General features: G+C 40.5%; 1 protein-coding gene across 1 annotated transcript in view; it reads right to left on the reverse strand.

The window, feature by feature from the left end:
* Positions 1-522: 522 nt before the first annotated feature.
* trpn1 (transient receptor potential cation channel, subfamily N, member 1) overlaps positions 523-15,252 on the reverse strand; it is a 67,350-nt gene continuing 52,620 nt past the window's right edge. Inside the window, exons 20-29 of the mRNA XM_067426288.1 lie at positions 13,685-13,786; positions 13,519-13,617; positions 13,201-13,359; positions 12,392-12,499; positions 12,116-12,313; positions 8,761-8,967; positions 7,529-7,986; positions 6,324-7,231; positions 6,100-6,246; positions 523-1,559 (exon numbers count right to left, since the gene is read on the reverse strand). Coding sequence (XP_067282389.1) covers positions 1,426-1,559; positions 6,100-6,246; positions 6,324-7,231; positions 7,529-7,986; positions 8,761-8,967; positions 12,116-12,313; positions 12,392-12,499; positions 13,201-13,359; positions 13,519-13,617; positions 13,685-13,786 — 2,520 coding nt within the window. The 3' untranslated portion in view covers positions 523-1,425. The remainder of the gene's footprint in view (positions 1,560-6,099; positions 6,247-6,323; positions 7,232-7,528; positions 7,987-8,760; positions 8,968-12,115; positions 12,314-12,391; positions 12,500-13,200; positions 13,360-13,518; positions 13,618-13,684; positions 13,787-15,252) is intronic.

Consider the following 15,252-nt stretch of genomic DNA (forward strand, 5'->3'; position numbering starts at 1 on the left):
TCCGGACCAAACTAACCGAACTACAAGTGTGAATGCACCCTTAAAGGCTTAGTTTTATGAACAAAGTAGTTGCAATGCAAAACATTGATTGAGAGATGAACTAATAAACCCGATGATCATATTTGATCCGGGTGATTTTTCTAATAAATGATGATGGATAATCAAGTAAAGTGTGAATTGCTTCATTTTTTATTTCTGTTTTCAGAACAAAGTGTAGAACTAACAAACATAAGAACATAGCAGTGCTACTGAAAACCCAAACCGCATGACTTGTGCTGATCATGGCAGACTTATAATAATTATAAGTTGGAGAATCTGAAGCATATGAACGCTCTCAGGGAGCATCAGGAGCATCTTTTTTATTCTGGTTGAAGTCAGTGATGTAATAATTTCTGAGTTTGTAACAGCTCTTAGCATAATGTTATAATTGTCAACTTGAAATTGAAGTTACGTTAATACTGACACAATCTGAATGCAGCATCATGTAGCATGTAACATTATTTAGCATGTGTCATTTACTTGTATAATAAAAAGTAGTAAAAAAAAGAGGATACTTTCCATGTCAATAACACTGATATTTCTGAGACACTAATAATAAAAACAATAAAAAAAACACAAAATGTAACACTGAAAAGCCTTCTCCTGGCAGTGCTTTAGTGACTTTCCTGCTTTCAGAAGCGCTTCGGTTGCTAGAAGATTTCTCTTTTGACGAGTGAACAACTTTGTAACGGTTTCATTCTAGCTAATAAAAGGCATTTATGCTCAGAAGTCAGAGATATCAAGTAGGAACGCACAACCGAACCCACTCTGACCATGAGCATGTACCAGTCAAGAGTTTGCAGTCGGTACAATTTTTAGTGTTTTTTGAAAGAATTTAATACTTTTATATTCAGCAAGGATGCATTAAAATGATCAGACGTGACATTTATAATGTTACTTTCAAATATATGCAGTTCTTTTCATGTATGACACTAAAATATGATACTGATAATAATCATAAATGTTTATTGAGAAGCAAATCCTCATCTGAGAGTGATTTGTGAAGGATCAGTGACACTGAAGACTGGAGTAATGATGATAAATTCAGCTTTGATCACAGGAATAAATTACACTTTTCTAGAAAACAGCTGTTTTAGTACGTAATAATATTTCAGATGTTTTTTTACTGTATTTCTGATCAAATAAATGCAGCCTTGTTGAGCAGAAGAGACTTTCAAAAACATGACTCCAAACCCCAAACCTTTGCCTGGTAGTGTAAATGACAACTTTCATTAAAGTGACTAGTGAAGAGTCAACATCAGATAAAGGCACAGGCTGTGATTCGCTGAAGCGGACCGCATTAAACAGGAAGTGATGTAGGCTCATATGGTAGGACTGATGCTCATGTAGGCAGTGCGAACGTATCTGTCAAGGAGAAGCCGTCCGTCATTCGTCTCTCTCCACCGGTGATCTGTCCCTCTGTTTACGCTGGGCTAAAAACTGCTGGACCACCGACGGCCAATCCACAACGCTCTCCACGCCCACCTGACCTCCAGACCTGGATATCGTGACCTGACCACCTGCACAATAACAGCACACCACTGGTTGAGACGGACACCTTTCAATGTCTACATAACACAAAATGTATTTATTTAATGCATGCAACTTGGTGTGTGAATATAAATATTAGGGCTGTCAATTTAACACATTAATTGAATTAATTAGTTATGGGGAAAAAATAACACATTCAAATTATTATGTCTCAGTCATTCGTAGGTCATCTTACATTACATAAATTTGACTGGTGACAAATATGAAGCAGAGCATCATTTCACTGCATGATGGAGCCTATTGAATGCGGTTATGATGCCCATACGATTCAAGATATTAGAATATGAGATATTGTCTCACTATTGGATACATCTATACTGATGCTATCTAACTCAGTTTACATGGACAGCAGTAATCTAATTATTGACCTTATTCTAAATAAGACAATATTCTGATTAAGGTGTTTACATGAGTTGCTTTTAGAGTACTCCGTTCATGTTCCCGTTTTACATGTGATAGAGCATAGATCGATTAATGGCACGTCATTACGTCCCCATGCCACGCTACGTTCTCCAACATCCAATCAGAGCGTGACTTTGGCAGGTCTGTTAATTTTATGGGCTCAGGAAACCCGCTAACTTCACCTGCGGGTGTCGCTGTTGGACAGTGTTACTTTACATTATGAAGTATAAAAAACATGCGTTTTTATAATGTTTTATATACATTTACGTTGATTTATTTTTGTAATATTATGTATTGTCTCTTTCTGTTTTTTTGAAGAGACACTTCCCCCTTTTCCTCCTTATTGACAGCCTACATTTTGAATAATAGCTTTGATTAATGATGAAAAAGGTTTAAAAATCGTGACTGTTTGGATTGTTTTTCCTGCCGTCGAGCCACAGGCGTTCACTGAATGACCCATCTGGTTCGCGATTACAGATACAAACTTATTGTATTTTACTTCTACAATGAGCATAACAATTACAACAAAAATAAAAATAAAAATATAGAACGAGGACGAAGTGTTCAGAATGAACAGTCAAGTAAAACACACACCGCCCATAGCAAAGCGTTATGGCAACGACATTTCAGACTGACAGATACGCAAAAGATAAACGGGACTTTTTCGCCATTTGTTACTGGTTTGTACTTTGTAGACGTTATATTAATTATAATTCCAATTCTGTTTTATTGGCCACAATATTATCGATGATTGTTGAGAGGTGCACTTTTGATTAATTTTCAGAAAGGGCAGATGCTCGAACCCACAAAGCCTCCCCTCTGCACTTCCCTGTTGTGCGTAACGTTTTTGTCCTGTCACAAAATGCGGCGAAATCTCCGACACAACATTAATAGTTAGATTAAGGTGTGTACATGTCTCCATAATGTGACTAAAATAGGCATACTCCACGTCTTAATCCGATTTATGTTTAGTTCGATTATGACTTTAATCAGATTAAGGTAATTAGAAATCGCTGTCTACATGGTAGCCTCTTAATCAGAGTATTGTCTTAATCAGATTAATATCGGAGTATTGTTGTCCATGTAAACGTAGTCACTGACTGTAGTACATGACTGTGGATTCCTTTCTCTACCTGCTAAACCCAGAGCTGTGAGTGTCTTCCACACAGACTGCGGTGGGAAACCTCTACACCCGATCTTAACCGGGAATAGCCAGGTCTGCCACCCTTTGGCCCTACACTGCTCAACGAGGTCCTGATACTTGGGGGCTTTCCGCTCGTAGGCCTCCTTGCACCCTTCCCATGGAACCGTCAGTTCAATCAAGATTATCTTCCTTGCCTCCTCAGACCATTAGACCATGTCTGGCCTCAGCTGTGTTTGCACAACCTGGGGGAAGACTAGTTTTCTTCCCAGGTCCACCTAGCCTGACAAGCCAGACCCACATCAAGATGTTTGGTCTGGAAACTCTCCATTGACGGCTCAATCCGAGGGGCGGGATAAACGGTTGTCTTTCAAACTCCCTCTGCACGCGATAGGATAGCGCTACACCAACCAGAGCAACGAAGGTGAAGCGGAGCTCGCTGACTGATTAAACATTCGCCGTATCCGGTCGGCTAAACTCTGAACACATCTTCCCTTCTTAAGAATGACTTCAGTGCCGTTCTTTGTTCTTTTCTCAGAGAAAAGCTTAACTCAAAGTCTTCCAGAGTCGCAGTCAAAGCTGATTCGAAAGACCGCCGTTCGCCAGTTTCTGTGTTTACTAGAAGCACGCAAACGCAACTCGGCCGTCGTCATTATGGCCCCGCCCACTGACTCTATACACGATGTGATTGGCCCAGCAAGAGTTTGGCGATTACAGATTGAGAGTTGCTAGATGACACTCGTGGGCAGATTAAATTTGCTGCCGCTAGGGTGCGTCTAGATTTCTAGGCTAAGCTCCACCCTCATCTCCCAGGATTGTGCTGCTTGCAAGAGGCTCTTCTTAGGGTGCTTTCACACCTACCTTGTTTGGTCTGGATTTTCAGACTTTTCAGTTTGGTACGAACCAAAATTACAGGTGTGAAACCTCCCTCGGACCACGGTCCGGACCAAACAGACGAAATTTGGTCCGACGAAAAGAGGTAGTCTCGGTCCGGACCAAACTGAACAAAGGTTCGGTTCGTTTCTTGTTTGAAAGCATTTTCTGTATAGTTCGGTACTTTTAGACCATTTACAGGATGGTCTGGTGTAGGATTAGTGAAAAAACACAGATTAAACTCACAGCACATGCAGTGATGGAGCCGCAGCATTTTATCCAGACCCGCTCAGTCAGCTCGCGTGAACAGTGTGCTTTGCTTGACTATTTTCAAGCTTATATATATATATATATTTCTCATGTCTGTGAGAAGTAGCCTATATGCTGAGTTTCGGTTTATTTATTAGATCGCTCCAGTTCATGTGCAACACAAATGATCGCTCCGTCACGGTTTGTCTGCTATGTTATTTATTAAAGCGTATTTATTAAATTCAGGCAAATGATGAAACATTTATTAAAATGAAGATACAATTTATCCAAAGCTTTCTACAAAACAAAACTTAATGAAGTGGTCAAAATCATTTCTGATCCGATGTCTTTGACATATATTGCACATCTGTGCACGTTTCATAATCAATATAGCCTAGGCTAAAAAAGTAGCCTAGTCTTCTCCTTCTTTCCTGTCGGTGCCGATTATGCACAACGAGGACGTTCATTTGGTGAATTTGCCTCGAGTATAGCTGGTGCTGCAGATTGTAATGTCATAATATTAACAGTATTGGCAGCGATATGCGTCTGTTCATTCATTCTTATCAAAGTTAGCCGCTGAATTGACAACACACTGACGTCAGACGCATGTCCGCTAACAAACCAATCAATGTTAAGATGCAGCCCACATAGATGATGACGACAGGACGCAAGTGCTGAACATCGCTGGGTGAAACGAACAAACTGGCCGGTGGATCTGTAGTTCCCACCATGCTTTGCAAGGGACTGCATTAGGAGAGTAAATTTAGGGATTAAAGTGTTATTTTGTGTGTTTTTCAGTAAAAGGAGAGATGTTTTTAGTGTATGTTAGTGTTTAATGTTCAGTTATGTTGGATATTCAGAGGAGTTTCTACAATTATGGTTACCGTTATGCAAAAGAGAGGTGCCTGTGTTTAGGCTGTGGGCACTCATATAAACACATTTATTGAGTTTTTATCATAAAGTTATTTTTGAATTTTGTTTTAAAACATTCACTTGTAAAAGAAGTAGTTCATTTAATAACATAAATTTAATCGATAAATGTGTTCACCTTACATAATAAACTTTTATAAATGTAAAATAACATTATAAAGGAAACTACACATACATATTATGTAACAATGACAAATTCAAATGGTTTGTATTACTTAAAGAAATTTTGTTCGTCAAGAAATTACTTGACAATCTTTTGTTCATATTACTAAATTGTTATTTGTAAAACATACTCAATATAGTTGTGTGGAACCACTTGACGCTGCTTTTTTAAAGGGGTGGTGTCATGCGATTTGACTTTTTTAACTTTAGTTAGTGTGTGATGTCGCTGCTTGAGCATAAACAGTATCTGCAAAGTTACAGCGCTGAGAGTTCAATGCAAACGGAGATATTGTCTTTTAAAGTTACGGCAGTTTATTGCCTACAAAAATGGCCGGATTGGACTACAACGAGCTTCTTCCTGGGTTGGTGACATCATAAACCCTCGCTAGTCTCCGCAGATGTGACTTCTGCCCGTAATGGGAAGGGGCGTGGCGTTTCTGGAACAACCTGTGCTTGGCACTTCAGCCAATAAAAATACAGGAAACTACATTTGGCCATCTAACCAATCTAAGACCATTGCGTTTTTCAGAGGGATGGGCGTCATAGAAGCAGGAAGCAAACGAGCCGCTCAGAGGACAGTTGGGACAGCGGTGTGGAAGAAAGGGAGAATAGAAGAAAAATACAGTATTAAGTATTAAGACATGTTATACTGCGCCCCATAAACACAACCAAGCCTAGAAAAAAACGGAACCACCTCTTTAAGTAAATTCAACAAATTCATTTTTTGAGTGTGGTAAATAAGATGTACTTGCCCTCGGGGAGGATCTGTGTCCTCTTGTTTCCTCTGGCCCAGCTGACAGACGCTTGAGCCAGTCGATCTAGAGAACGAGAGTCAGACAAACCTTCAGCATCTTCGTCCTCGTTCATCACCTCACGACCCTCCGCAGAGCAGACCTTCCCTGAACAGAGAATATGGACTCTAAAGTCTATGGCAGAAACAAACATGCCAATGATCACGCATGAACACGAATCATACCTGCACGCTTGCAGAGGACCTTGATGGAGTAGAACAGGTTGGTGAACAGGTTGAACGGAGACGGAATTCCAGATTTGCGGCTCATATCGCGGATCAGAACGGCGCGGCCAAATTTCCACTCCGTGTCGGACTGAGCCTGGATACGCTGGTATGTGTCGCTCATCATGGCAATGAGGAGGTTGATCAACACGATAAACGTCACGACCAGATACACGCCGAACACCATTTTAGCCAAAATGGCCGTCGCGGGAGGCGAGCGCTCCACGTCGGGAATTTTATCTGGTTCGGTCAAACCGAACAAGGCGAAGAAGAGCAGCACGGACATGTTTAGAGGACCCGGGACTCTAACTTCCGTGGCGTTGGCGGTGGTGTAATTTCGATCTCGTGGATACAGTGGCTGGCACAACGCCGTGAGACTCAGGGTGAAGGCGGTGTGGAACAACATGAGGATCACAGCGAATCGACACAGATCCTTTATCAAGTCTCGGATGATTATGGCCCACGGGCCGAATAAGTGATGGAAAGTCAGGAACTCCAGCAGCTGGATGAAGCCGAGGGTCATTGCGACAGCCAGTAAAACGTTCCTCGCAAAAAGGCAGTGCAGGTGAGCCGGTGGCCAGCGCTGACTGAGGACCGCCAGCAGGTGGCACACTAGAGCCGCGGCGGAAAACCCCAGGAGAAGAAGACGAATCCACGCTAATCCGGTGCGCTGACCTGGGAAAGTCAGCTCGGAAACCAGCATACCACAAAGCCAGATCAGCAGCAGACACTCGGACCAGCCGGGCACCAGCCGGCCGTGGGACAGAGGACTCAACGGCGGGTACACGATAGTCAAGATGAACAGGGCCAGCAGGAAGACGTGCGACACCAGGTGGCTCATGAACTTCACGATTGGGATAGTGTTGAAGCTGTGTGGGGATTAAAACTATAAATTACACACATTTCTCCAACCAGGACACACACACACACACACACACACACACGTTTGATCCACTATATTAGTGTGGAGGACATTGATTTTATTTTCTTTGGCACAACCCTACCCCTGCCCATAAACCTACCCATTACAGAAACATGCAAAACACATTTTTAAATAAAAAAATGCCCTGGCAGATTTATAAGCCTTTTATAAGCCTCTCAAACACACACACACCCACTCATACAGACTCACACAGAAAAGAGTAAGTTACTGTAAGAGACTGTACCTGTGTCTGAGTGGCAGTGAGAGCAGCAGCCACAGCGGAGGGAAGAAAAGCAAGCAGAAGAACAGCAGCAGGATCTTCCAGGAGTCCCACTGCAGGCTTCCGTACCACAGGTCCGTCAGATAGGTCTGCACCGCCGGATGAGACACTACGCCTTTCTGCCGGCCCTCGATTAGGCAATCCAGCACACTGACCCCCCGATGGTCCACGGATCTGAGAATCGGACCCGCGCCGTGACCCCCGGCTGAGGAGGCGAAGGTCAGGAGGTCAGAGGCCATGTCCTCGCAGTGACGAGCAGCTGCGTGCAGGTCCACCGAGCGCTCCTTCTCTCTGAGCGCGGCCAGAGTCAGAGCTCGCGAGAGGCGGACGGATGTATCCAGAGGAGCGGGGCAATGCAGGACGAACTCCTCCAAAGCCAGATTATCATTCATCCGGCCGCACACCATCAGATTGAACACAAACTACACACAAAACACAAAACTAATTATGCCACTTCTGAGATCATGAAAGGTTTTAACATGGTCGCTTTGGTACTATTTCTCAGATCAGAATTACTACCTGTTCAATCTTCACATCGTGTCTTGACAATGATGTGAAGTAGTTGACCCAGTGTTGAAACTATACCATGGCCTTTTGGGAAGGTTGGGGGTTGAATTGGGTTGGGTCAGGTTGGGTTTGTGTTAGGGGGCATGCCGTGCCGTGCCATGCCGTGCCCTTATATATTCGTTATATATTCTATATACTGCAATCACTATAGGATAAATCACTATTTTGCCTATTGTACTACTTTTTTGACACAAATTGATAGCAGCAAACAGTCACCCACAAATAGTCTATAAACAAACAGGCTGTCTTTGAGTTCACATGAACGGCAATTAAGTTACTTGACACCCAGAACTATAATAACAACAACACAGCCACAAAAACATAATTGGGAATAACGCCTTACCTTAAAACCAAAAATGATTAAACTGCTTTGTTTTCTTTTAGCCATGGCTGTGATGCTATATGAATTTCCGAATGGATTTCAAGGACGGGTGCAGATCAATGTTACATTATACTTTTTCTACGAATATTTGAGTTAAATATGCACTAATCATGAGTGGAATATGCACGGCAGCACCCCCACACCTTGAGGCTCATGACAAGAATAGCACGTATACTTATTTTTATTGAAGGGAATAAGGACATACTGACAGACAGAACGATAGAAAGACAGACAGACTGACAGTCACCTTCTTGTCATCCAGCAGACGGAGTGTGTTCTTCTCTCTTCTGAGCAGGAAGATGACGGCGGTCTCGTGGTTCTCCTGAGCGGCGAGCTGCAGCGGAGTCCGTCCAGCACAACACTCGGCACACGCGGATGCTCCGCTCTCCACCAGCAGAGACAAAACCTCCAGACAGCCGGCCTGAGCGCCGTAATGCAGCGCGGTCCAACCGCTCTAAAGACAGAAGCGGGATCAGTCTCACTGCCCAGAGGCTTCGGCACAGACATTAGCATTACTCTAACGGTCAAGATGATGCCTTACATTGATCAGAAGTGGCAGTCAAGACATTTATAATGTTACAAAAGATTCGATTTCAATAAATGCTGTTCTTTTGAACTTTCTAATCATCAAAGAATCCTAAAAAAAGACCATGGCTTCTACAAAAGTATTTTCAACATTGATAATATAATATGAGCCATTATTAATAATTGAGCATCAAAGAAGATTAAAGATTCTTTTGAAGAGCATCAAATGAAGATTCAACATGATTAATAGATTAAAGGTGCCCTAGAATGATTTGAAACAATATGTTAAATTGTTCTCTGATATCTACATAGAGGGTATGCGGCTTATTTAAGGGCATAAATTATCCAGATACAGTTTTACAGGTCCATTTACAACCCTATAAATTGTCCCCAGGATGTAATGCTCTGTTTTTGCCTTATTTGGAAGAGTCATGAATATTAATGTTGAGCTTTGCTCTGATTGGCTTATTTCAGCAGCTCACAGCAGTTCAGTGAAGCGGCTCGTGAGTCCTGACAGAACACAGACCGACTGAATGACACTTTAAGCAGAACATCTCAAATGGAGATTGATGAAATGCAGCTTACTTGTTTATTTGGTGTTTTCAGATCGTCCGCGCACAAGAAAGAGCTCACGTTTGTGGCTGCCAGATTGGACATGTTTAGGTAAAACAACGGATGTTTGGGGGATTTAAATAACTGAAATATGGCAACCGCACGAACAATCTTCTTTCCCAAACCAAAACCAGTGATGACTCGTCTTTTTTCATCAACGATATTGTATGTTTATATAACGTTAGTCACAATGTGCAGTGACTGATGTACTCTTAATACAAGCATGCAAAAACATCATACTTAAGTTCTCAAAAATATAAATATATATTTTTACAAAATGAATAGCCTTGTCAAATGACTGTCGTTTTAACTTTTATGGTGGAAAAGGTGACGTTTGCTAGAAGGATCGAGTGAACGATCTAAGCAAAGTATCTACGGTTGTATTTTGTATTTACAAAATAATATTACCCTTTGTCATTAGACACACTATTTAGTTTGGTATGGTACTTGGTGTTTCCTATTGTTACTGTAATCATCTTGCGTTATCAAGACAATGCGGTCTCTCTAAGAAACGTTCAATTTAATCAGAAATTGTTTAAACAGTCAATAAGTGGATAAATGACTTACTGCTTGCAGGAATATAGTCGCCCCTTTCTTCAGTTTAAGACGCTGAGTGAAGCTTGCTTGAAATGAGCCGAACAAACGAACGATCTTGAATTAAATTGTCGTGCATATAAATGATCCCCAACGCTTACGTCACGGTTGGGTTTATGTTGAGAAGCAATTTTTGTTTCTGTGGTGTTTTTGATTCACGAGATTTACATAAGAAGTAGGAGCCAATGGTGTTTGAGACTCACAGTATGTGATGTCCATGTACTGAACTCTTATTATTTCACTATGGCAAGGTGAATTCAATGTTTAATTCTAGGGCACCTTTAAGTAATATATGAATTGCTATTAATAAAATATGACATCATGTATTAATTCCCTAATAACATTATCTTAACTAATAGGGGTGTAACGGTTCACAAAATTCACGGTTCGGTTCGATACGATACACTGGTGTCACGGTTCGGTTCGGTACGGTTCGGTATGTTTTAGATACAGCAAAAAGAAAAAATTGGCAGATAAATTACCTTTTTTAATTATTTTTTTAATAAAACTTACAAAGTATGGATTTTTTTTTTTACATTGAACAATGATGGAGCTATACTTTACCCATCTTCTATGTAGTTACAGGAATAAGACATTAGCTTTTTACATTAGCTCTCTCCACACTTTTTTCACACACTACTGCTTCTGTCATCCCCCAAATCCTCACTTGTTTGACTCTCAAGGGGGCGTGTCTGAAGAACGTGGCTGTTCAGCTCCCATTCATCGGTAATGTAATGTGCCGTTACAGTCAGGTAGCTTTGTGTAGTCTTTGACATCCAGCCTGTTCTCAGAGCAACCGCTGTTGCTTTGGCCAATTGGTTCTCTGTTTGTGCTTTTGTTTTTTGGGACAAAGCAGGAATTACTGGCTGAAATGGGCTCGTGAAGGAACATTGTAACGGGGATCAATTACTTTAAGCATGTTCTTAAAACTCCGTCTGCGGTGCGTTTTGCCACACACCCTGTTGTGCTTTCAAATATGCTGCGTTTGTAGTCCGCAACCGTTAACATGGGTACGGAAAAATACGCACCGCATAGACTACGCACTGCAGACGGAGTTTGTGTGAAAATGGGCGTAAGGTCTCATATCCGCGGCTATAAATGGGCCACTCGCCGCGGTGATGTCTTTTGCCATTTGAATAAGTTGGAAATGTCTGTCTTAATGCTGCGGGGATAGTTTGTGGGATAGTTTGTGGCTGTTTCTCCTTTTTATCGTCTTGTTGTCGGCGTAAATGAGTTGACATGGCATTAATTATTCCCGCTGCTGTACCATCATGTAGCAAATGCGACATACCGTTGTTTTTGTACCAACGTAAATTAACATGTTAATTATCACAATGGGTCAAAGGCATGCATTTCGACTTCCAGTTGTCTGATTTAATTAATCATGAGCTAACGATTTACAAAGATATCATTATGTTATGACTTTACTCGTTGAGGCAGATGACTATTAACTAATTATTGTTAAGTAATAGGTCATTGTGGTTATGGGTTTTGAATTAAACATGTGCCTCAACAAGTAAAGTCATAACATAATGATACCTTTGCAAATCGTTAGCTAATGATTAATTAAAACGATTATTGAACTCACCAAGCCGACGGTCGACCAATGGTAGTTTTCATGCGTCAGCCGACTACTCACTCGCCACTTATGCCGCATTCACATGCTATCGGATATTTGATAATTCCCACTCCTGAAGTCGTGATAACAAACTCATCCTATTCAAATTTTGAAATGGGAGGGCGTTCAAGTGCAGTTTTTACCTAGGAAACTCGTATTTACAATATCCGAGAGCACATGAATGCAGCACTACTCAGTCTATGAGATACAACTGAGAAAATAAAGAGCTCTCGTTTGTGGATTTTGTTCTCACCATGTCGGTGTGATTGATTTCCGCTCCCTGTCCCAGCAGGACTCTCACCATGGCCACGTGTCCGTGTGCGGCGGCCAGATGCAGACAGGTGCGTCCCCGTTTGTCGGTCAGGTGCAGCAGAGACGCGGAGCGGCTGAGCAGGAGTCCGACCACAGCCGTGTGTCCGCTCTGAGCCGCCAGATGGAGAGGACTGGAGCCCTGAAACACATGAGGGTCGGCCGGTCACTACGCCGCTCTTACGTCACGCTTTAAACCACAGCTCTTCTGATCTCTTGCCTGAATGTGTGTTTCTGCATCAGCCTGAACGCCTGGACAATTCAGCAGCAACCGAACCACGTTCTCATGACCAGACTGAGCCGCCAGGTGCAGAGGAGTGTAACCTGACTGAACACACACACACACACACACACACACACACACACGCACGCACACAGTACATTGAAAGGTTAGTAAACAGTAAAATATCCATAACAGGACCGATTTGCTTGAGAAGGAAAATTTCTATGGGACATTTAATAGTCATTTTTTATAGTATATATATATATATACACCATGAATAAGTGCATTTACAGACTTTTAATGTAACAAATGTATTTACAAAGCAATTACAACTGCAGAAAAAATGAAATTGTTTTAAAGATTATAAAAAAATAGAAATAAATAATGAATTGATTTATTAAAATATATAATCTTTATATATTATAATGAATTATACATATAATAATAATAATATACTATATACTACTAGTATTGTATAAATATTTAAGATTTACTGTTTGTAGACTGAATTCTCAGCCTACTCAGAATAAACGTGACTGTGTAAATATGTATTAATGTATGTATGTATTTATTTATTTATTTATGCATAAATACTTTAGGAATAACTTAAAAGTATATACAACTAATTGACAAAATTATTTAATGGGAATATTCCCACTTTTTTAAAGATTAATAAAGTATGTCAGATTTTCTAATAGCCATTTTCTGTGTGAGCCTTTTCTGTACAGCTGCATTGAAACATTATATATTACGAAAAACGCTGAATAAATAAACATATATCATTGAATTGAGTGAATGTGTGTCACCTCAGCTAATGGCTGTTGTCTCTTCGCGTCGTCTCTGCCGCTGCTGTTGCCTCTGTTGGGGAATTCGCTGCGTATCGTGGCAGGAACTTTAGTCAGGATTTCTCTCACAAAGTCCACCTGTCCGAAACGGGCTGCCACGTGCAGAGCGGTTAACCCCGTCTACACACACACACACACACACACACACACACACACACACACACACACACACACACACACACACACACACACACACACACACACACACACACACACACACACATTACAACAGTTTTGTTCTGCTTAACGTCTATAAGCAGAGGTGTTCAAATGAAGCACCTTAGAGCTTTGGATCTTCAGTGAAACGTTTCCTTTCAGCACCTCCAGAATATGAGTGTGTCCGTTCTTGGCTGCCAAATGAATGGACGTCATGCCCTCCTGAAAGGGTCAAAGGTCAGTGGATTTATCAATATTCTTTATTAAACTTCTCATTTGTCGAACTCACCACATCCTCCTCCGTCACTGAAGCTCCGGCCTCCAGAAGCACCTTCACCACCTCCGTGTGTCCGCCAGCGGCAGCCAGATGCAGCGGACACAAGCCGTTAGCCTAGAGAGAGTTCACTTCAGTTAGAAAGAGCACATTTATACAAGGACACTATAGTTAACTAAAACCACAAACACACTTTTATTTGCAAGAAATAAAACAAACATTAACGGAAACACAATAAAATATAAAAATAATTGAAAGTGGAATAAAAAAAAAAAACATTTTTAGCTAGTTGCCAAGGCAACATTGCTCATGGCAATTTAACTTGATGTAATAAAATGTCTATAACTGAAATAAAATGTAATTAACACTATATAGACATATTAAAAAAATTAAAACCATTAAAAATATTTATTACTTGAAATAAAATAAATGAAAAAACTGAAATAAATAGCTGAAATTAAAAAAAATAATATATCTAATTTTTTTAAAAACTTATTTTATTTAAACTAGTTGCCAGCATTTTTCATTTTCCTTTATTTCAAAAATTATTATTTAAAATTCCTTTAAATAAAAATATACACTATAAATTATATACCGATTTAAAAATAAATAAATAAATAAATAAATAAATAAATGAATGAATAAATACCAACCATACAAAATATTTTCATTACTTGAAATAAAATAAATGTAAATGAAAATAATGAATAAATGAAAAACTAAAAACTAAAACATAAACATAAAAAACATTTTATTTCAGCTAGTTTCCGACTTTTTTAAATGTTCATTTAGGTAAATAAAATTAAAATGTGAAATAAAAAAAATAAAACACCATCAATAAAAAAATTGGAAAATACAAAAATAAAAACTACTCCAAAACTTTTTTATTAAAGGGATCCCCTGGTGTTGAGACTTGTATGGCTTAATATAACATAAATGATGTCTCTTACTGAATTATGTGGTAAAAAAACCATGAAAGATCAACGTTATTTAAAAAATCGATTTTATATTTGGACCATGGGCGGCGCCATTTTGTTTGCGTTCTAGGTTGATGACGTAGAATGGTTGAACTCCTCAATCAGCTGGTGTTACCCGTAGCTATTTTTACCACAACGCAACTCGAAAATTGTTTCAGAGTTAAACAAAACCAATGAATTGCTTTGTAATTGTACTTAAAACACACTCAAACATACATGTGCACACAAACTCACCTACACAAGTCACAAACAGATCGGCGGGCGCGCACACACACACCTGACTGCTCTATCTCAATCGCATGCATCATCACCAAAACATCCTGCCTCTCTTCCTCACGTTACTTTATCCCATCGTCCTACCTAGATATTTCCCTCTGCTGGTCACATTAGGCATTACAGTTAATCTACTGCATATCAACAGTCTATCTATGATATCAACACAGGGAATAGATTGAGGCGGGTTATGTATGCGCGCACGCAGTGCGTGCGTGTGTGTGTGTGTGTGTTCGCGCCGATCTGTTGGGGTGTGTCGTGTGTGTGTGTTCGCGCCGATCTGTTGGGGTGTGTGTGTGTGTGTGTGTGTGTGTTCGCGCCGATCTGTTGGGG

The sequence above is a fragment of the Pseudorasbora parva genome, chromosome 19 (genome assembly GCF_024679245.1).
Source record: "Pseudorasbora parva isolate DD20220531a chromosome 19, ASM2467924v1, whole genome shotgun sequence".
NCBI lineage: Eukaryota > Metazoa > Chordata > Actinopteri > Cypriniformes > Gobionidae > Pseudorasbora > Pseudorasbora parva.